This window comes from Corvus hawaiiensis, chromosome 7 (genome assembly GCF_020740725.1).
Source record: "Corvus hawaiiensis isolate bCorHaw1 chromosome 7, bCorHaw1.pri.cur, whole genome shotgun sequence".
In the NCBI taxonomy this organism is placed as follows: Eukaryota; Metazoa; Chordata; class Aves; order Passeriformes; family Corvidae; genus Corvus; species Corvus hawaiiensis.
Genome location: NC_063219.1, coordinates 20,546,144 through 20,569,450, shown reverse-complemented (window position 1 = coordinate 20,569,450; position 23,307 = coordinate 20,546,144). Strand labels below are relative to the sequence as shown.

Sequence of the window (23,307 nt, the reverse complement as noted above, 5' to 3'; positions counted from 1 at the left end):
GGTGAGGGGTCAGTAGCTCTGACCAAGGAAGCTGTGACCGGTCCGGAGAGATGGTCCCAAAAAGAGACTGTCTTCCCGAGGCCCGGTGTCTTCCCTCAGCTGCTGGCTAGGAGGGCCCGTGCAGAAGCTGTCAGCTCTTTAGTGATTGTCAGCTCGTGATTCCAGCTCAGCTCTGCAGGGCAGCCTCCAGGCCAGACCAGGGAGAGAGACGAGAGGCTCGTGTAGCTGTTCCACATGAGGCAGCTTTATTAGTTCGGCAAAGGGGAGGCCAGGGGTGAGCCTCTCTCTGCCCTCACAGGGGCAGGGGGCTAGCTTTATAGAGATACAGGGGATGAGTGTCAGAGGGTAAAGGCCAATGGGCTACAAAGGATCTGCATAGGGTCTCCCAGAGGATTCTGGGTTTGTCTTCTTCTCATCTTAACTAAAGAGTAGTTCCCTTTCCAGGGGAGTTCTGGTGGGAGGTTTAGGCACTCTCCTTATCTCAGCAGACGTCCCTCCAGGGCGGGGGCTGGGCATACCCCACAAGTACATCAGAACGTTGCTTCACGTGTTTTCATTCCAGCCATGCTGAATTATTCTTCCCCATCTCTTCTAAAGTCAAATACAGAATTCCTTTTTAACACATCTAGATCATCTTGGGAGTCACAGCAGTCTTATTTCTATCAATATATAGCTGCCTCTAGGCAGGAAGCATTCCTTAAAATCAGAGAGGATGCTTTCACAGGCTCTCACTCATAGTTTTTTCCTATTTTTCTTTCTTTTTTTTACTTTCCCATTTCTGTATTCACACAAATACTGTACGATGGTTGTTCAAATGGTGTCCTTACACATAGTAAAATTGTGAGAACAAGAAATGTCATTCATTCATAAAGAATCATACCTCATGTAGCATAAAATTGGACAATGGAGGAAAAAAGAAGGAATCTAAGTTACAGCAAGGTGTGGACAACAGAACAAGCAAACACTGGTCAGGAATGAAAAGCAGAACTATAAAAACATTTTTTTTACAATAGTAATAACTGAGTGTTGACAGACTCAGTGTGTCTGAGTGTGATAAATACTGTATTTTCTAAGTAAAAAAGGGTACACAAGTCAAGCTTACCATAAACTTGCTGTATTTCAGGGATAGGTTCTTCAAGATAAAGATTCATATGATTGCTTGTCAGTATAATACCAAGAATGTTTAGGCACCCCCCGAATTATAATGCAAAAACATAGTAGAGGTTTATGTTCTGTTCCTCATTCTCGCTCTAATTTGCTGTGTAATCTGTGTTCTATCACTTGCCCTCAATATTTCTCTGTTCCTTTCACTTAAGAAATGGCTATTAACAGCTTTACTTAATATATTACACCTATGAAAAAGAGGTAGCCGTTTGTCTGAGGAAAGAACTTAATCTTGTTCTATAAAGCTCTACTGTACCTGTGGTCACTGTAAACCTTTTAATGAAGAGAAACATGTATGATGCCTGGAGCTCCAGCCATCTCTATTTTCATTCTTCCTGCCCAAGAGTCTGGAGAAGGCTCTGGGAAGGCTCTAGGCAAAGATATGTTACAAATTATGGATATTATAAATTCTCCTTAGCAGTAAACATTTGCTTTGTTTGTGGAGATTATATTTTTGTTAAATAATGTTTAAGTGTGTTTGATAATCCATTAAGAGAGGATGTGAGAGAGCTGCTCACTTTCCAAATGTGCTTTTTGATGTCTTGAACTTACTCATGTGGTCGGTTGCTTTTTTGGTTCACAGTACAAGTGATTCCAACATACAGGCCAATTGCCAGCCTGCTTAAGGAGAAAGTTAGAAGAGATTTAGTCTGTTTCCTAATATTGCTAAATTTTAAATGACTTCATGCTGTCTACACTGGCAAAATGCACTGTGAAAAGTGGGTATATTCTCTGGTGTTTGTTTATAAACATCAAATATTATCCCAGGTTTTTTGTTCTTGTCAGGACTTTATCTCAAGCTGGCAAAGCTGGCAGCTGGTTCAGTGTTGAAAAAGTTGAAAAACAGATGTAAAAACTTTCAAAGCCTTTTAAGCTAGGAATTATACCAAGTTCCGTAAATAATGTTTAAAAATACAACAGAGCTTGTCATGGAGACATTTAAAAGGGAAAGTCATGTGGTACCCCAGTATTCTGTCAATTGTCCCAGCCCTTCCTTGCATAAAATATGATGATAAAATCTTGCATCCTTTAGGAAGACTTTCTCAAAAAAAGTAACCTCTCCATTTTATTCCATTAAAACAAAACAAAACAAAAAATGTTTCATGGCTTGTGAGTAGAACAAATGGAAAACTGTAGAATTTTAAATCTTTAACTGAAGGCCTTGAAAAGTACTGACCATCAGCAAAAAGGAACAAAATTAAAATGTTCAGTTTTTTTCTTTTCCCAATTAAATGTACAACAATTAAGATGTTATCTACTTATGCTCAGTCTTAAAATAACAGATTGCTCTATCCAGAATAGCATGTGGGAGAAAATCTAAAAAAGAAATGTCATAACAGCATGTGAGATGGGGAAATTCAAATGTAGTAACAGATCTATTAACTGCCTTTTCACTGTGGTGGAGAAGCAGAACATCAAGGAGGAGAATACCTGATTAAAAGCTTAGAACTGCAGACAGGGAAGAAGAGTCTTCACAGAATGCGTTCTAAAAATTTTGCTCTTGGTAATATTCTTTGAAGCTGTCTTTCAAAAGTCTAGATACTGTGGGTTTCTGTGTGGCATTTGGCTGTTCTTTTGGACGAGATAATGTGGAGCACTTATATGAAATGCAGTAGATAAATCTATATTAATTTTAAAGTAACAAAAATATTGAATAATCACCAGTTGTCATCTACATTTATTTTGGTAGCCCTGTCCATCAAATGTCACTGGAGGTGAAGTTGAGAAAAACCATGGTCTTCTGTATTTCCTCAATAATCTAATAACTCCTGATGTAAAAGTTATATAGTGATGTTATGTTTGAAAGTTAATGTTGATCAAGCATTGAGTGGTTTGGGTTATGTGGTTCAAAGTGGCAGCTTCCCAATTATAGCAGGTTTGAAGAGGCCAACTCCAGACATGGCTCATTCTTCTCTTGGATGTTTGCCTACAAACTAGGTATCTTATGTTCCTGTATGTAAATATGCTTCTTCATAGGAATCAGAAAAGATCTGCTAATCTCTGGTTTCAGTTTTTAAAAGAATGAAGAAACTTCAGCATTTGCATGAATATGGTTTTAAACAAGTTTAAGGTAGACAATAAAGAGTTTGGTGCTTGCAGTTTTGGGTGATGCTGGGTCAGTGTGCTACTGCTGGTCACCATTGAGAAGTTTGTTTCTGTAATGGGGAACAGACACTTGTGAAACCTTGCATCTTGAAGGATAAAATGCAAATCAGTACATCAGGAAGAATCAAACTTGAAGAAGCCTGGGGAAAAAATAGAAAAGGGGAAAAAAAAAAAGAAAGGAGCATTTAATAGTTTGAGAAGGGCAGGTATGTTCAGTCTACCTTGTCAGATATTAGAATGACGCTACAGTGTCTTGGCACCTTCCCCCTTCTTATGAACCAGCTGGATTACAGCAGCAGTCCATCCAAGGATGTAATTCTTACTACCAGATATCAAGCTTCTCTGCCAGCTCACATTTAGATTTGAGAGCAATTAACCACAAGGAACTTGATTGCATCCAGCCAGTAATTTTCTTTGGACTCAGAGATAGTAACAGAAACAGAACCAGAAATATTTCTCTGATGCTATGCACAATGTAATTTAATGCAATTCTTCCAGTCTTCTTCTATATGAATATTAGGCAAATGAGTTTAAAATTCTTTTTTCCCCTTTTTAATATATATTTTTAAATCTCAAAGCTGCTGTGGCCCCTGAAAGTGATCCTGTTCTGAGTATGATGTATGTGTTTTTACTGGAGGTTGTAAACTATAGCTGTAGCATTTATATTGTAATTAAGGCTGTGTCAGTGCCTCTGTTATGACCTTGCTTCAACAAATTACTTAAGGCTGAAACTTGATGTAAACGAGCAAAATTAAGTCTTTGCAATGCATGGGAAATAGGCTGTGTATCTCTGCGTGGCAGTATCACACTCTCTCCTTTTTTCTTTCTCATTGTGTTGAGTATTTTTCTTGTAAATCTCAGGAATTAATTTTTAAATTGGCAATAATGTAAAGAAGACCAGATACAGAAACCATTGTACCTTTGTAAATCCTAGAAATAAACAAATAAACAGTAAACATAAATGCTTAACTGCACCAGGAGGCCACAGTAAAGGCCTCTTGAAAGGCCCTAAGGATGCTAGGGGTGGAGGGGAGAGAGATTAAAGAAGCTTCCCAATGAAGGCAAAAATTCTTGGTCTGTGTTGCTTTATTGCTCAGGTTGGACCTGCCAGCAAAATGACTTTTTGATCTAGAAGTCTGTGTGGTCCATCTAGCTTTTCTTTCCCCATCCCTTGATAGCAGGATATATGAGTGTATAGCTATTTACAGTGCACTTCTATTACTGTAACTGGTTACCTTCTTTCAGACTATCTCTACCAAAAGTAGAACAAATGAATGCTTCCTGACTTTTCATGAAATGGTTCTCCCAAGGGAGAAATGCTTCTTGCCTTTTGCGCCCCCTCCAAAATCCAAGAAAACTGTCCCTTCCAGCTATTCCTGCATGATAAAATGGTAATGGGTGGGTGCTTTGGAGCATAGGGCCTTTTTCAATAGACAGTGGTCATCACTAGATTTCTGGAATCAATCTAATGGTGCTCTTCAGGTCTCTTCTAACCCAAACCATCCTGTGGTTCTATAATAAAGTTAGGTACCTTGAGTGACGCCCTTTGCACCCTTTACGGCAGTTCTTTTGTTTTGTGAAGAGACTACATCTTGCAGGGATTGCTTCAGGAGGAAATAACATCTTTGATTTTCCTTTTGCTTAGAGTTTGTACTTTTTATACGTTGCCTGAAAGGAAGGGTAATTGAAAAAATGACTGATAATTCTACTTTTTATGCAAAATATGTACTGACAGTTATTTCCCCAATTAAGAATGTTTCCTTCTGCTTTTTAAGAATTTTAAAAATGTGTTTTAAAAGCAGATTGTATTTCTGATGTAAAATTGTGGAAATAATTAAAGGTTACTGCCTGTATTTTTCCTTCCCACTCTGTCAATGCACTGGAGGACATAGGGGTCAGTAGAAAACTGATGAGGCCAGCAGGAGATTTGAAGCTAATGTGATGTTATGCTCCTAATATCCTCTTCTTAATCATGTACTTAGGAAAATGAGTTAAGTGCCAGAAAATATGTGCACAAAGGTATATATGTTTTACTTCCATTAACTAAGACCAGTTTCCCTATTTATTTACATTGGTTTGAGAGGAACTCTTTCCAATAAAAAAAAAATTGATTGGTTTATCACTTAAGGTGAACAAACAGCAGGAGTTTAATACACAATCAGATAACAGATTAGTTTACAAAGCCATTCTGCAATTAGACATGCTTAGGTTTGAATGTGCCCTCTTCCCCCTCCTCCTTGCACCTCTGGTAGATGCGTCCCTGCTTGCAGTTTGTTGCAATTCAGTATTGTGGCTATGATGTTTTGCTCCAGGAAGAAAAAGCTTCACAGATGAGTTATGTTAGCTGTAATGTTGAGCTGTTGCTTTGCTATTTACATCTTCATGGAGTAAAACAACTGTTAAAATATTTCCTTCATTTGTAGACCGAGGGGTGCTCCCATCTCGAAATGATTTACATTATTTACAACAGCATTTTTCTGTGCAGTAATAAGATAAAATAGAGGTTGAATTCTGGTTTGAAAGGGAAACAACACTTAAAAACCCTAGTAGTACATCGTGCATTCTTACTCCTTTGAGGATCTGGCTTGTCAGCAAAGTGTAATGTTTTTGCATACAGTGACTCAAAAAAAAAAAAGCCTAAAAGAACCCACAACCCAATACCTAATTGAAGACCAGGAAATGGAAGATTTAATTGAATGGAATTTTGAACAAATTCAAATGATCACTGTGCTGCCCACGGGAAATAATACCCACTGTAACAATTTTTCTTTCATAGCTTTGTATTTGTGTTCGTATGTCCTCCTTTCATTGCTTCATATGTACAACATCAAGCAAACCACCATCTGTGGGAAAGTAGTGGGACTGTCAGCAAAACCTGCTGTCTTCCCACTGTTTTATTTCCTAGCTGACAAAACAGTTTGCACAGTTTTATTTAGTTATAATTCAAATAAACCATTACAGAATAGTTTTCTAGAGCTCACTGAGTAGCCAAAAGGAAATGAGGAAAATGAATAAAAATAGACATAAGAAAAATATGATCTTTAAATGTGATTCACAATTATCAGGGAAGCTGTACTCGTGGCTAACACTCCTTCCTCTTTGTTAGAGGCTTTCCATGCAATAATTCTTCTGGTGATGTAATATCTCTTGGATATGAAAAAATTCTCTTTACTGAATAAAAGCTGATTAGCTTGAAATGTAAAAGTGTACATAACGGGGGAAAATGCAAATGCCTCATTGCTAATTTTTGAAAAAGGATTCCAAGAGCATATGAAGATATGATTAAAGAAAAAAGACCCACTAAATCTTCATATTAACCTTGAACATTATATATAAACAAGTGTTTCCTGCCAGGTTACTGTTCTGTTAGTGCTTGATATATGTTTAGCCATGTTTTGGGATGCTTGATCATGTGATTCTTACTTTCTACATGGCAACCAATGCAAAAGCAATCTGTCAAGGACTGTCATTGAGGATCAATGCTAAGTGTTACTCAGCAGGATGCAGACTGTATCTCGGTGGGTGTCCTTCTACTATGCTTTGATTATGTTTGTTGTAAAGAAAAGCCTAGTTGCACTTACAGCATTCATATTTCACACCCTCTGTGGAAGACATGTTACAGCCTCTTAATTTGCTCCCGTTTCAACATGATGTGTTGTTTAAAAACATATACACCACATTTTCAAAGATTCCTTCAGTATAATCTGATTATAAAGGGGTTATGTGACAGTTTGTCTCTGCTGCTTATTGTGTGGGTTAAATCTCTGGAGACAAGCTGACTGAACATCCATACAATTTAAAGTCTGATGGCAGCTGTGGTTCAAAAATGTTGTTTTGGGCCACGTCTAGGGTCATCTGAGGAGGCACTTTGGCATACATCAAGGTAACAATAGGATTTTATACTACTTACTGCTTCTTATAACTTCTTTAGATGACAGTACTATGTCTGGGCACATGGGGGTAACATTTAATTAAACTGAGTGGTAGTTTATTAACTTAAAGCAAGGAGGGAAGGGAAAAGAGGAAGAATTTTTTTATTGTTTCCTGAGTGTGAGTGAGGAATAACTAAATCCTTGCTGAACATTGATAAATAGATGGGGTTATATATTGTGAAAGAGAAAACAGGTAGTACACTGGACAGCAAGCTGATCTATTGCTTTTATAAAAGGACATTGCAAGCAAAATTACACATTTCAGAGAGCATGTCTGAGTTTCTGCATGACAAAAACATTCACCCGTGACTCCCCCTTGCATCTTAATGTTTGCTGTCTCTAATACACTTTTATAACACTGGTGCTCTACTAACAACTTCCAGGCATGAACAGATACATACTAGAGGACCTTACCATGTGGACAGAGCTGACAAGTACTCTCTAGATGATGATCTGGTAAACCTAGAAGTTCTCGATGAGGTACTGTACTGTCTGAGTAGCAGTTTCTGACAATTGTACCTCACCTTCTTGCCTATTTCTGCTTTTTAGGCCTCTCTTAGAAGAACGAAAATAGTTCCTTCTTGCAATCTTTTGTCTCATCAAGGCAAAGGAATTCTCACATGACTGATTTGCTGCCCTCACTTCGTTAATCTATGTAGTGGCATAAAAGTAGTAGCAGTGAACCCTATTATGTGGAAAAACTTAATTATGAGTGATGCTAGTTTAAATTATTTTTGTGAGTTTCCTAAAATGTGAAGTTTAGTTATAAAGATCTGGATTTAAGTGATTTTTTTTTTCTAAAATAATTTATTTATATAGAATAATATATTACCTGCAGCTTCTGGATAAAAAGTGGTAAAACTATCAATTTCATATTTCACAATATCCCCTATTTGCAGAGTATCTCTACATTTTTGTGTTGATAATCCTTAAATTACATGCCAGCAAGGAAAAGACATTGTAATCAATTGTGCTAGTGTCCTGTTTAAACAGTCTTTTACCACTACTTAAAATTTAATCCTTGAAAAATTATTATCCTTGTTTCATGGCCAAATAAAAAAAATTAAATGGACATGTACTATGAAGTGCAGCAATAACGTGTACCACCATTTTCTCTTCAGAAGATTTGCTTCTCAGGCTGATATAAGAAAATATTCTAATTTGCAATTAAGAATTGCTGTTTAACTTAGTTTTATGACATTGGCAAGAATTTTGAAAATATTTGATTTTGTGGGTTTGGCATTTAAAAAATAATTAGTAACAATTACAATAAGTATTTCTTAAACAGTGTTCTCAGTATATTTACAAAAATCTTTCTAAATGGGAAAATACTGTATAACTATCAAACTTTTTGTCATCTTCTCAGGATACAATTATCCATCAGCTGCAAAAACGTTATGCTGACTTACAGATTTATACTTATGTTGGAGACATTTTAATAGCCTTGAACCCCTTCCAGAATCTCAGCATTTATTCTCCCCAGGTAAGAGAGATTCCAAGCTGAGGATGGTACTTGCTTTACATCTTGTATTAACACCACTAGCTAAAATACTTAAGTGATGCTGGAAGTTAGGAGCACAGACTGAACTCAGCTTTTTCTTCTTCCAGAACGGTGTGGCTAAATATTTATTTTGTTTTGTTTTGTTTGTTAAATTCAGTTTTATTTGATTTCATTCACTTCTTGGAGGCACAAATTCCACAGGAGGGATAGAGATTACCCCAGGCACAGCTGTGACTCTTGTCTAGCATTTAGGTCTTCTTTCTGGGAACCAGAAGATGGTTATATGAACCTCCTCATGCTGAGGTTTTTGCTTGCTGAAGAATTGCTCTGACTATGGATTATTACATGTCCTGTGCCATCAGCTCTGGTTAAAAAGAAACAAATTAATCAAATTCTGTAAACATAAAGGCAGTTTAGTTCCCTACAAATATGAAGAGAGGTGGAGATAGAAATAAATTAGTCTCCATGGATGCCTAAATCAGATAGGAGGCCAGATTTCAGAGTCACTGTAAGTTTCTTTTGTATAAACTGGTTATTTCCTTGATTGAAGGCTTGTGTTTGAAATTCTCCTCCCTGTGGTAGAATCCTCTTCATTGTCTTGTGCAGGAAACATCAGAGTACATTCTAGGTGTTGTAATTTGTATTCTGGAAATTGGGCAGTGCCGAGAATTACCACTCCTCTTCCAGGTGATTCAGTGGAAGTTCTGTGGTATAACAGGCAACTACCTTCTGTTGAACAGGCAGATAATAGTCACTGTCCTCTTTTCAGTTCTGATTTATGTAGCTAAGTTGCGTATTTTGACTACTGTGTGTATTTCTTTAAATTTAGTTCTCCAAGCTTTACCATGGTGTGAAGCGTTCATCAAATCCCCCCCACATATTTGCCTCTGCAGATGCTGCCTACCAAAGCATGGTTACATTCAGCAAAGATCAGGTAAGAATCTGTTCATTTTGGTTAAGGTTTTATATTAATCTGACTGCCACTGTGCTACAGGGCAGAACAATGTTCTGTTATGTTGTATTTTGGTAAATTTTTTCTTTAAGCCTTTTATTCGTATATCAGCAAAACCAGAGTAGAAATCTGGTCAGATCTGGGAGTTCTGAAGAGGACACAGTGATGTAAAAGAGACTGAAAGGTCAAATAAGATGATGGAGGTACCTGATCAATATAGTTTCCTGGACACCCATGAAGTCCTGGCAGTTGACTCCAGCAGCAAAGTATTGCTGCACACTGTTTCTAGGCCTGTCTTGACTTAGGTATTTCAATAATTTACATTTGTGTAAAATAGGAGGTTCTCAATGCCATAGCAGGTTAACACAGTTTGAACCACTTTTCTATTGCAAAAAGATGCTAAGTCACAAAAAATAGGAACCATTAATGAATTTTTTAGTAAAATAAATTAAAGATGGGTCTACTGTAAATGTAATAAGGACACAAATCCAATTATATTGCAGTGATTTTAATGAGAATAAAATACCATGCTGTAGAAGATTTTACCACATTCTTAAGATTATAACTTCATACTCTTTCTAATTTGATGTGCTGTGTGTACATGAATATTGAAGGCTGATAATTATTTTTATTTATAAAATCCTCATGATTTTACCCTTCACATCACACAATAATTCATAGAAAATGTTTTCTTAAAGTCACAAAAATGAAATAAAATAATGAAAAGCCTGAAATCGGAAAATGCCAGGAAAAGGAGACACATAAAAGAAACATTAAAGATGAAGAAAACAGGAATTTTACTGATTATGTGGAAGTACACTGGCCTGAGAGATGATTAATACTTCTTTAATGACTTACATGTTCTTTGATGGAGGCATTAAAGAAAACAAGTACTCATGTAGAGTAACTTATGTGAGAACTTGTTATCTGAGGAAAAAGATTGGTAATTACATCGGCTCATCAGGCTAACTTTGTGCATCTTTATATGTTTTGTACATCTTTAGAAAATAATCTTCATTCAGCTCTAAATCATTTTCCTGTTTCCTGTTTGCAAAGTATTACAGGAGCTTGTTTATCTTCATTACCTGGCCACTGTTATGTTGGTTCTTCATATAAAGGTGCACCAGATAAGCACTATAGCCAGACTGAAAATGTATTGATTCTGTTTGTTTTATCCATTGAGCTTTCTCCTGGTTTTTTTCCTGTGAAGCTTGAAAATTCAGTCTAGTATTTCTCCTGAAGCAATAGTCAAGTTCTGACCAATTCTATAAGGTCTCATGGGCCTTAACTGTGTAAACTGTTGTGCGTGACTTCCCTAGTCACACAAAAGCAATTAAGTTAGGTAGTGTAATTGATGTGCTACCTATTTCCAGGAGCAAAAATAACTGACAGAAAGCAAATAAATGAGCTGCAAATGTCATATTGCACACATTATGTAAAGTTGGTCCCTGCACCTGCTGTCAGGCACCACAAGGTACCACCAGATAACTGCTGCATCTTTCAAACCTTTTCACAAGTCTCAGTTCCATATGAAGTGCCATTGCAGCAAGTATTTTAGAACCTTGTATCTTTTCCCAGCCAAGAATCTTGTGTATTCATGGTATCATGCCAATAGTTCTCAGATGTTTGCATAAAAACATGTGAACCTATGCAACTGCTCAGTGTTAACATTTTAATTATATGTCAGTTGATACTTTACCTTAAGTAGAATAATATTTGTACTGATGGTCTGTAGAATACATGGGAAAAAATGGGCAAATAATAAATGCTGTTAGAATTCAAACTTTCTATGATCTGCATTTTTCTGTGTTCCGGTGAGAACTGGCTTTCAACTTCCATTTTGCCCATGAAGCATAAGAGCAGAGAGAAGGAAAGTGATTTAGACCATTCTAGCTAGTCTCTTGAGTCTGGAAGCCTTTTGAAGCCTATAAAATACCATGTGTTAAGGACTGCTCATGCAGGAAGGAGGTGGGTATGTCCTCTCAGAATCATCCAGTGAACAGATGCACATTTTTCTGAAATGTTTAGGTGCTAGTTTGCTGTTCTAGCTTGAATATCAGCATCACCTACAGAATAGCCACTTTACAAAGGACCTATTATTTAAGATTATTTTTCAGAGCAAACTCTTGGTCAGTGTGTTAAAAAGAGCTGTACCCTGTGATTCATGTTAATTCACATGAAGTCAGTGCAGTGAGCTCAGACATAGTCACTTGTTTATGTGTTCTAGGCCTTCGAAATTCAGTCACTGCTTCAGACATGCACCTTGTGATCAGGCGTTGCGAGATGCATTTTAGTAATCTAGGGAATAAATTATTACACTGAGCCTTTGCTTATCTCTCCTTTCAGAAGGGAGTTGACTCCTAAAGTATTCTGTACTTTTGGCACTAAACATGAAATAACAGGTAGGAGTGGTAATAGAAGAAATTGACCATGTGGTGAGCTATGCACTTAATTTTTCTTTTGTGTGTGTGTGTTTAGTGCATTATCATCAGTGGGGAAAGTGGTGCTGGAAAGACAGAAAGTGCCCATCTGATCGTCCAACATTTGACCTTCTTGGGAAAGGTATTTCCCAGCCAATTATGTAAAATTATGAAGAAATCTTCCCAACCCTACCCCAATGTTCACTTTATTTAATCTTTAATACTTAAAGCTGCTCATGTGAATTGTCACACTTGATTTAGGGACTTAGTAATCATGCATGTGAGATTATTGAATTAAGATGCAAGAGTATGATTCACACCAAGCCAGTCAATAGTTTTTTTAAAGAGAAGGTGCCAGATTCTCAGTGTTCAGTACCTGTAGTTATGTACAGTGTTTATCACATATAACATTGTTTATTTATACAATAAAGAATGACAAATATTGCTGTGGCTCTAATCTTAGAAGATCTTACACATTTAAATGTAATGAGTAATGCTATTAGCACAAAATAATGGGAAAATTAACCATGTCAGGTTAACGTGAAGTAAACATCTTTAGTCTACTGTGGTTTTGGTACTCTTAACTAATTATAAAACAAGTCAGAGATGGAACAATTGCAGAGAAAGAAGAATCTGTATTTTTCTACCTGTGGGAGATTTTCTTATCAGTTTGTTGGACCTCTTGGTGTATAAATATAAAGGTTAGCACAGTACCTAATTCCATACAAGCATGAGAAGGGGATTCTTTGCTTCTGAAGCAAGAACTGGATTGTGGGTAAGCATTATATTCTTTTAATTATCCTTCTGATTTGTATCTCTACTGTCAAGGCCAATAACCGTGCTTTGCGTGAGAAAATTCTTCAGGTGAATCCTCTGGTTGAAGCATTTGGAAATGCCTGCACTGCCATCAATGACAACTCAAGTCGCTTTGGAAAATATCTGGAAATGATGTTTACACCTACAGGAGCTGTAATGGGGGCAAAGATTTCTGAATATCTACTTGAAAAATCAAGGGTCATAAAACAGGCTGTGTAGGTATATTAATTGTCTGTCCTATGGCATTTATATAGTGTTTGAATTAATTATCAAAAATTCTTTGGTTTAGGTACTTTTCTGTCTTTTGTTAAAAAAATAATCCTTTGTACAGTGCTATGACAACAAGAATAGTCAGGTTCTTTTGGAGTAGAAGCCAGAGTCACTTCATTCTTTGGAGAAATGTTGTGTTCACTGGGTTTTCTGTGTTGCACAGCTGTTGATCCTACACTACTAAAACAAGTGGGAGATTTGCTACCTTGCTTCAGTGAGCTCATTATAAGAACTACTTTTACATGCATTGTACAAGATGCCACAAGAATAAACACAGGCGCTTTAAAAGGATACTTTTTTTTTTCCAGGGGAGAAAAAAATTTCCATATATTTTATTATATTTATGCGGGCCTTTATCATCAGAAGAAACTTTCTGAATATAGACTTCCTGATAAAAAGCCTCCTAGGTAACTATCACTCACTTGTTTTAACTGCTCATTGAAATTAGCTATTGATCAGCACTTGCTTTCAGTATGATGCCTTAAAATCTCTCTTAATCCTTCTCCATCCCTTAAGGATCTATTTTAATCCTCCCAAGGTGAGAAGAAGATGGACACTAAGGCATTATATTATTTGTATTTGCTTGAAAAGGTGAACTATTAAAAGAGTAAGAGGAAGAACCAAGCTCATTATGTTGATATTTTGTCATACTTCCAAATGCAGGCAACCCACCTTATGATTTCTTACCATACTATTTCAGGTTCAGGAAGAACCCAGAATATGCTTTGGAGGTTTTTAATTGGTGTTTGTGCTTTGGGTGCATCTGATCTCTGCTGGGTGAGGGGATGTGTATGAAATGTTGGTAACATTAATAGACATTAACAAAGAATAAGCAGATGTTAATGCAACAGAAACAAAAACTTCTTATGAATTAGCATCAAACTATATAATTGGAAGTTATTGAGATAAATGTTCCGTCCAGTTACTGAGGTATTTGCATTTAAGTCACTGGAGCTTGTATTGACATGTGGTAGTGTGATGCTTTCTTTCTCCCACTCTATTTAGATATATTGATAATGAAACTGGAAGAGTAATGCATGATATTGTTACTAAAGATTCCTATGGAAGACAATTTGAAACGATTCAGCATTGTTTTAGAATTATAGGATTTACTGATGAGGTAAGATATTCAGTTGCTAAACCATTATTGACCTTCTTTATGAAAACCAGCTCCAAGTGCTACCCTTTGGCTTTGTGGATGTACAAAATTTTGTAAGCCACAAAATCTCTGTTATGACAGAATTGAACTGTGAAAGCGTAACCACACACTCAGAAGGCAAGACCAGCCTGAGGTCCCAGTTAGTACTCAGGCAATTCTGTTGCACTATTTCTTGTGTAAATAGAAGCTTACTTGAACTTGTAGAACTTGGTCTCAGAGAAAGCTACAAGCTTTAATAGCAATTCCAATGCCCATGTTTTTCTTTCATAGCCTAAATATGATGTATGTATCTAACTGAATTCCTTCAAAGTGCTTCTTGTCTTCTTTTACAGGAAGTGTACTCAGTGTACAGAATACTGACTGGAATCTTAAATACTGGAAATATTGAGTTTGCTGCTATTTCTTCACAACACCAAACAGATAAAAGTGAGGTTCCTGACCCAGAAGCCTTAGATAATGGTATATACTCTTTAACATTGTCAGTTCTGTAAATGCAATTTGGCTCTATTTGTGGTAGTCTCTAGCTCATGGTAGCAGTTGGTCAATGCTGGTGATTTCCACTGCATAATCACAGTTGTGTGCCTTTTTCCACTGTCTTTTAGCTGCTGCATTACTAAGCATTGGGTCAGAAGAACTTCAAGAGGCCCTAACCTCCCACTGTGTTGTAACACGGGGGGAGACTATTATCCGAACAAACACCGTGGACAAAGCAGCGGACGTGCGAGATGCCATGTCTAAAGCACTTTATGGGCGGCTCTTCAGCTGGATTGTAAATCGTATTAATACACTGCTTCAGCCAGATAAAAATATATGGCAAGTTACACATCACTGAATCGTGTACTTACTGTGCATATGTCTGATGGGCTCATCCATTTGTATATTGTGATTTTGCAGAAAGAGTGCTGTGTTTATTTTGGCTAAGGCTTCAAAATGGCTTTCATGCTGTGATACTGAATCCTGTTTCCAGGACATTAACCCCATCATTTTCGAAGAGCTGAATAGAATTTAGCTACTGAAGTCAATGGAAATTGGGTGGTTGAAGTGCTGTACAATTTTTTTTAAAAGATGCTTCCTATGTAGTGAACATGAAATCATACAGAAGGCTGATAGATAATTGAAGGACGCTGAAAAACTTCAGTATGTATTCACAGTCGTTACAGTCCCCCTGCTTTTGTAAGGAAGTAATAAATGCAGACTTCAGATTATTATTATTGTGCTGCTACTTGAGATGTGATTTTTTTTTTTTTAATAACTACAGAAACTTTATACTGTGCATCCTTATGATTTCATTGCCAGGCACTGATCTGGCTGGTTTGATCTTTTGAAGAAGCTGTAGAGATTTTAGAAACAAGAGAACCTCTCAGGTGCTGTGAAAATGCCTCTGATCTGAGATGTCTACTTGCTACTTTGCTATGTCATATAGACATATTCTCATCCATTTCATGCAGTTCTGGTGGTGACTGTGGTATGAGTGTACTTGAGTTAGCCCATGGACTTCTAACAGTCCAGCTTGTAGCAGCTGCAGACTTGGTAATTACCCTTCTGAATAAGTGTAGCAAAAACATACCATTAAACCTTGACACCTTTTGTCTGCCTGGAGGAGCAGACAGTAGATTTTATTTGGGATCTGCCTACTGAAACCCCTTGTTTCAGTAGCACTGCTATGTGTCTGTTACTTTGTACCTATGGTTTTCCTGCCTTCTTTGTGAAAATTGGTAAGCAAATGGAAAACAAAAGTCTTAACAATGCTAAACAAATGCACAAGTTGTCTTAGGTTCAGACATACTTTTCCTCCTTTATTTTTGTAGCAGAGTGAATCAGTTATGCAATCTTAGTTACCATGTTTATTTTTATTTTAACTTGGTGTTGCCCATAATGAATTTTGTTTGTATTTTCACATGCAGCAATGCTGAAAGTGGGATGAATGTTGGGATACTTGACATATTTGGATTTGAGAACTTCGCAAGAAATTCTTTTGAACAGCTGTGCATAAATATTGCTAATGAACAGATCCAGTTTTATTTCAATCAACATATCTTTGCACTGGAGCAGGTAAATTCAGCTCTGTTAAGGTCTAGCTGAATCAACCATCCTACACCATAATCATATTCAGGAGTACTCTATAAAATGGGTATGTGATTTAAATGTGAGATAATTACATCTTTCTGTTGAAGTTTTGTAAATGATTTTGTTGGGGCCTATAGAGCATTGGTGTGCACCATAAATGCCCTAATGATGATGTTGCTTTTACTGGTTCAATATTAAAACTGTGCTGGTGACTTTTGTAGATGGAATATCAGAGTGAGGGAATTGATGCTGCTACAGTGGAGTATGAGGACAACCGTCCACTTTTAGATATGTTCCTTCAGAAACCCATGGGTCTCCTCTCTCTGCTAGATGAAGAAAGTCGATTTCCTCAGGCAACAGACCTAACTTTAGTTGGTATGTGCAAGCAAAACTCTGGGAAAGGTCTGGGAAATGACAAATGTATTGTAAGAGGATGCAATGTCATCATTATTCAAGTTTTCCTAGCACAGTTGTCCTGAGTTTGTGTCATTTCATTTGACATTCAAGTATATTTTTCATTGTGCTTCATCATTTTTCTCTGCTTACGTGTTTTCTATCCTTTTCAAATTGGAAAAGTTGTCTTAAGTATCAGGTGGCAAGGGCTTATTGTTTTTCCAAGATTACAAGGAAATATCCTGTGTCTTGTACATGTATGTGGGATAGACCAGGCAGTACTTATCCCCATTTACTGAAGGGAAGGCTGAGACATGGTAGAATCTTGTATCTAGGACCACTCCATGGGTAGCATTAGTGTTGAAAGTAAAATTTAGATCTCCCAGGTTCCTAGGCCCACGTTTATCTAATTAGAAAATACTGCTTCACTTCAGATTATCTCGTCATAAATAGGAAGTGTGTGTTATTTCTGGTGTGCCATCTGGCTGAGTATTTCCCTGTCTTCATACATATTTTACATACATTTTAACAAATCTTGGTGCCAATCTTAAAATATGCAGCGCATGCCACATTTAAAGCTGTTGTCTTGCGTTTATTTACTAGAGCTGCATTTTTCCCTGTGATATGAAACAGAGTTCCATTTCCTTCAGTGGAATGTGCCGCAGAGACTCAAACTGTTAGAGAAAAATAACAGTTTCCAGTTAAATTGCACAATGCATGTACAAGGTTTTTCACTACTGCTAGGTTGAGCTGAAACTGGAATTCACGTCACAGATAGAATGAGTACTATAGTTTCATTCTGCTCCTTGTCTTGGTTTGAAAGACAGGTGTCTGCCACGGAAGGCAGGAACCTCCTTTGAAATGGAAAATATTACCTCTTTCTCTCTGAATTATTATTATAACTTTGAAATTAAGGGCTTCAGGCAAAGATATGGGAAAAGAATTAACAGTTCTTTATTTATGTATATATACACATATAAATGTATACATACATATATATGTGTAACAAGGCAAACACACAACAACAACGGCAGCAAGAACAAGCAGAACCACAAACCCAGTGCCAGCCTCCCTGGGCCGCGGGCCCGGTCCCCTTCAGGCAGTTCCGCTCACAGCCGGCAGGGGCGCTGCTGGCTCCCGGCCGGGCAGGGCGCCTGCCATGGTTCCCCCGCGCCGGCAGGGGGCGCTGTGGCGCCGCGTCTCCCTCACGTGGTAATGGCGGGCGGGCTGGGTGGTGAAATGGGCTGCAGCAGGGACCTCGGAGCAGCGGCTGGAATGGCAGAGGCAGGCACACTCTGGGGCAGCAAACACAATGTAACAGAAAACTTCACAGCCTTAGCAGGAGCCAGGGGTGGCCGGGCAGACACAGGGTTTTGGGTTAGAGTGTAGTGAAAAAGCCCAAGGCAGTGGCAGACAACAGCGGGGCTGGGTCACTGCAGCACGCAGCCAGGGAGACACGCCCTCCAGGAAGGGGGAGGGGGGTTGGGGTCCCGAGTTTTCCCCTGAGGCACCGGAGTTGATGGTGAGGGTCTTTTCCAGTGAGGCAGGGTGTTCCATAAGGTGTCAGTTCACCAGCTGCTCCTATGAGCAAAGCCTCACTCACAGTAGACGCAGTAAAAAACACAGTAAAAAGATGGAGCTCCACAGTGGCAGCGAATTTTTCTCACAGCAACTACAGACTGGTGGTCTTTCCCTCTGATCCCAGGAGCGAGAGAGAGCTAGGAGCTGAGCCGAGCCCCTCAGCCCCCAACTAAAGTCTCGTGGTATCTTTGCCCTTCCCAATAGAAAACCCCTCAGGTAAGAGAGTAGCCCACTGCACCCTTCCCCCTACCTTGGCCACTTCTTTTGTATCTCTTAAGTACCAGTCCTTATTATCTCCTAGGTCACAGATGGGACAAAATTCCCTGAGAGAAAGTAAAAAAAGGAAAAATACTAACCTCCAACACTCCTCCTTTGTGCACTAAAGTTGTCTGCCTCCCTGTGGGTTGCATAAATCAGTTAATACTGAATATTGAACTTCTACTTCCAGAGGCACTTTCCCTGGTCCAGTGCTGATTGGCCTTACTGCTGATCTGTACACAGCACAGCAAGATCCCTCAAGCAAACAGCAAAGTGGCGTATTTTGCCCTGTTCAGGTGTGCCAGACAGTCATTAATTCCACTCTGTCCCAGCCCCCAGAAATTCCAAATTTAGTTATTGTTGCTTTAAATACAAGCTCAATTAAGTGGTAATAGAAAGAAAAACCTAACACAAAATATTAATGGATTCTAACATTAAAAAAAGCATTTTGATATTATTTTCTGATGTACACAGCATGACAGAGAATTTTATCAATTGTTTCTGGTCTCAGGTCTCTAGTTGCTTGTTCAGGTAAATTAGTATAATAGCAAGTTTTACAGTATAAACACTAATTCTCATTAACATGGGTTCCTTTGGATCCTGCTCCCTTCCAGGGCTGTTTCCTTGGCTCAGCAGGCAGGAATTGCTACCTGGGCCCTCCGTGTTGGACAGACAGCACTAATTTCATTACAAAATATTAAATACCACAGGGCATAGAAGACATTTTTCTTAGAAACTGGTGTTTCTTTTTCTGACAGCTCTTTAGGGGTAATCACAGGAAACAGAAAGTCTCCTCAGAAGAGGTTTTATAGAGAAGCTTCTTCTTTTCTGTAGCAGTACAAAGGTATATGAGAGACAGTTCCAGACTGAACACAGTAACATATCCTTAAAACGTGATGCACAAAGCTAAATGAATGCAGAAAGGAAGAAAAATACAAATAAGAGAAATAGAGAAAATACAAATAATAGGCATTTAAGTGAGTGTGATATACGCACAGTTCTGAGTGTACGTAGTTAAAATACCTTGCAAACCTTGCATATACATAAGTAAATTAGTTGGAAAATATGAGAAATCTTCTCACATCTTTTCATTGGATCTTCTTACTTAAAATTTTTCCATGGACAAAGGTATCCACAAACAGTGGTGTTTGAAAGAGAGTCTTACTGGACCAGTTTAAAATGAACTGTTCCATTCAGGTGTGACAGCTTGGTATTTCTGAGCAATCTGATAGTATGTGTTTGTAACAGTTCTGACTTCTTGAGCAGCAATTTAGCAAACTGATTAGGATGAGGATTATAGTTATCCCTCTGTCACTTAAATCAATGTCTTTTCTCAATGTCTAGATAAATTTGAAGATAACTTACGATGCAAATACTTTTGGAGACCAAAAGGAGTGGAACTGTCATTTGGTATTCAGCACTATGCTGGAAAGGTAAGGTCATGTGATTTTTATTTGGTTCAAATAATAGTGGCATGGTCATTATTTGCTTTTAGCCAGAGTTTCTGCTTTATGGGTTTTATCCTCATTTTAATAGAAAAAATGATAAAGTTTATGCAAACATACACCATACACTCTGCAATGAAATTTTCATGCGTAGCAGTCCATTTTGGAGCCTATCCTTAGGGCTCTTACACAAATAGTGTAGACAGTAAGCATCTTTTGCCTGCAAGAAATGTGGCCTCAGAGATGCCAGTACTACAGTCATTTCAAAGGAGCAACTCTCTGGAGCCAGAGCAGGCTACATGCTTGGTAACAGCACATGAATGCCCCAGAAGTTCTGTGTGAGAGTGTTATGTAAAGTATATGCATAGAAAGCAATGTAAACCAGTATCTGTAACAGAACTTAAAATCCTATCGAGTGCATTGGAAAGACTGGGACTTGCTAGTAGAGATGTTTTCTTGTACTTTTTAACACCTAACTTCTTTTGTTCTCAGAGGTTCACATTCACGTATTGTTTTATATGGGGAGTAACAGTCTGGCTTTCACCATCACGTGAGCTTTGCTTGCAATTTCAGGCCCAAATATTTGTTTATAGACAAAATCAAAATAGCCATGTTTTATATAGTTATCGATGAAGTCTCATCTCTGGATCATTATAAGACTCCAAAATTTTAAGATATATTCTAGTAAATTCTGTCAGGTTTTCTGTCTTGTTAAGGATAACTACTAAAATGCACACAGGTTTAGTTAGTTCTTTGTACCCACATGGCAAAATAATAAAAACACTACTGGCCAGTTCTCTATTGTAGGAGAACATTCAGTTTCTGTGTAAATGAATGTACTCCAGGGAAATTGGGCTAGAGAGGAATATTGCTAAAGATAATAAAACAGCTCTAGAAAATTATTGCAATTAAGCAAAAGGCAAAAATAACTGATTATTATAGTAATACAAATACCCAGGCATTAATTTCTAATCAAAACAGGATAATTGAAATAGAGGAATGTTTTGTTTTCCTAATATGATTTTCAGTGCCATGAGAAGCTGTTTTAATGTACTACAATGTGTCCAACTTACTCCTGTTCCTCCAGCAGGTCTGTTTATAGATCACAGGTTTGATGCAGACAACCAATAGAAAGTGACCACCTGAGAACCATTTCTTACACTGCACGTAAATAATCAACTTAAGCTTTAATGAAATATCTCTGTTATGTTGCGTCATGCATAGAATAGTTTGACATGGCAAACCATAGCACAACAGGATTTAAGCCATTTAACCCAGTTTGATATACAATGGCATTCTATGAATATAGGTACTCTGTATAGCCAATTTACATTCTGAACACACTGTTGTAGTTCACTTTTAAGTCTTTTGCAGATAATTCATTTGCATGTAGACCCTAGCTGGTCTGCTTGGTCAATCCTGACTGTTCACATTTTAAAGAACATAGTAGCTTTTGGGTAATCCATTGCATCAAAATTTTCTCATTCTGCTTTCCCACACTAGGTATTATATGATGCCTCTGCATTCCTTGAGAAGAACAGAGACACTCTTCCTGCTGACATAGTGGTGGTGTTGCGAACTTCAGAGAACAAACTTCTTCAGCAGCTGTTCTCTAGCCCATTAACAAAAACAGGTAATTTCTGCACAGCTTTGCTAACATTGTAACTTCTTCAGCTACCTGTTCTTCTCAAACTCTTACTTGATTCTGAACAATTTGTTTTTCAAGGATTTTGTCACATCTCCTTTCCAGAGTGTTTGTTATACTTTATTCTCTGATTTCAAGATTTCATTTCCTTTCGAAAGGAAATGAAATCTTGCGATTTCAATAAAGATCAATTTGGCAAGGTTTGGTTCATTTCCCTGCACTTCATGTCATCCCATGCCATTTTACTGTTTTCACTTTGCTTCAGAATTCTCTCCTTTTTTTTTTAGCATTTCATTTCATCAATTTCAGGGAACTTTGTTCCCTGATTTCAGGATTTCAATAAGTATCATTTAGGCAAGTTTCAGTCCTATTCATTGCACCTCATTTAATCCCAGTCCATTTCGTTGTATTCACTCCATTTCCAAATTCTCTTTTTTTTTTTCAGTTGCATTTGTTTTTATCATATCTCCTTTCCAGAATGTTTGTTACACTTTATTCTTTGATTTCAAGATTTCATTTCCTTTCATGAATCTTGTGCAGCAAGATTCTTCCCTGACTGCAGAGAAAGGGAGATTATCAGATGGTTAGGGCAAGAGTTCATTCTCAGGGCAGGATAAAAATACGGGAGTTTCTAGTTCTTAGTGCTTTGCTAAGATCAGTACACAGTTGATATTCTTGTGTACCATGGCTTACAGTTCATAAATCATGTGATGGTAGATCAAGGTGTTTCGCAGGTAATATCCATCTATTTAGAGGCACTGATGTAATACATAGTTTCTTACAAATTGTAAAAGCCATATACTAATAGGCTAACTTAAGGCTGACTTAAAGCTTGTTGACTTTGACTTACATGAAACTGCCAGATCTGTAGCTAAATAAAACAGCAAGATGAAGTTTGATTACTCCATGGATAGATGCCAGAATGCCAGTACCATATGCAAATGATAGTTCTGCAGTATCCATGCAAACAAGCCAGCAGATGAGTACTTCTCTCAATACTTTCTACACTCTTGAAGCATTATTTTGTAATGGATAAGAAAAATATGTAATACCAAATCTAAATACAATGGATTGTACTAGATTGAAAAATTATTGTGAGCTGACATATGCAGATGAGTTTGTATGTTTGGGTGGAAATACTTGGTAGATGCATTAGATAGTGCTGTGTAGGCTTATTGTACATAGGCTGTAGATGCAATTCTGTGCCTGTGTAGCAGCTCTCTGCCTTGAATTTCTGGACTGTCAGTATCCCAGTTGTAGCATCTGGTGATGCATTTAACCTCTCTTGATATTTCTATGTAGAAAAAGAACATCTGGAGAAAAAATTATATTGGAGCTTTTTTTGCACATGTAAAATTGATATCATAATATCTGTTTATATACTACAGAGGATAGATTCCTGTTACAGTGCAATTTTTCATGTAATTGGAAGGCTTTTGACTACCCCCGTTCAAATTACACTTTTAGAGGTCCCTGAGAGGTGAGGAAACAATGAGGAATCTGCTTCTCCATTCAGCTATAATGAGTTTAGATGGAGGGGAATATAGTTTATGACGGAGGATTGGTTTGTGCCCAAGTCAGGAACGAATCTTTCTGTT

At 37.6% G+C, this 23,307-nt stretch overlaps 1 protein-coding gene across 22 annotated transcripts in view; it reads left to right on the top strand.

Annotated features, from left to right (window-relative positions):
* The window catches only part of MYO3B (myosin IIIB), a 253,079-nt gene that overhangs the window by 95,406 nt on the left and 134,366 nt on the right, over positions 1-23,307 (top strand). For 19 of the 22 annotated variants that reach the window (XR_007204830.1, XR_007204835.1, XR_007204834.1 and 16 more), the window contains 13 exons: positions 7,586-7,682; positions 8,569-8,685; positions 9,533-9,637; positions 12,134-12,217; positions 12,904-13,106; positions 13,470-13,568; positions 14,167-14,281; positions 14,653-14,779; positions 14,923-15,133; positions 16,225-16,372; positions 16,609-16,762; positions 19,964-20,052; positions 21,568-21,697. Coding sequence is in view for 7 of the 22 variants with exons in the window: in XM_048309828.1 (XP_048165785.1) it covers positions 7,586-7,682; positions 8,569-8,685; positions 9,533-9,637; positions 12,134-12,217; positions 12,904-13,106; positions 13,470-13,568; positions 14,167-14,281; positions 14,653-14,779; positions 14,923-15,133; positions 16,225-16,372; positions 16,609-16,762; positions 19,964-20,052; positions 21,568-21,697 (1,679 nt within the window). In the remaining 15 variants the exon portion in view is untranslated. Of the gene's footprint in view, positions 1-7,585; positions 7,683-8,568; positions 8,686-9,532; positions 9,638-12,133; positions 12,218-12,903; positions 13,111-13,469; positions 13,569-14,166; positions 14,282-14,652; positions 14,780-14,922; positions 15,134-16,224; positions 16,373-16,608; positions 16,763-19,963; positions 20,053-21,567; positions 21,698-23,307 lie in introns of those variants that run through there. The other 3 variants (XR_007204841.1, XR_007204842.1, XM_048309836.1) reach the window with 3 other exon arrangements.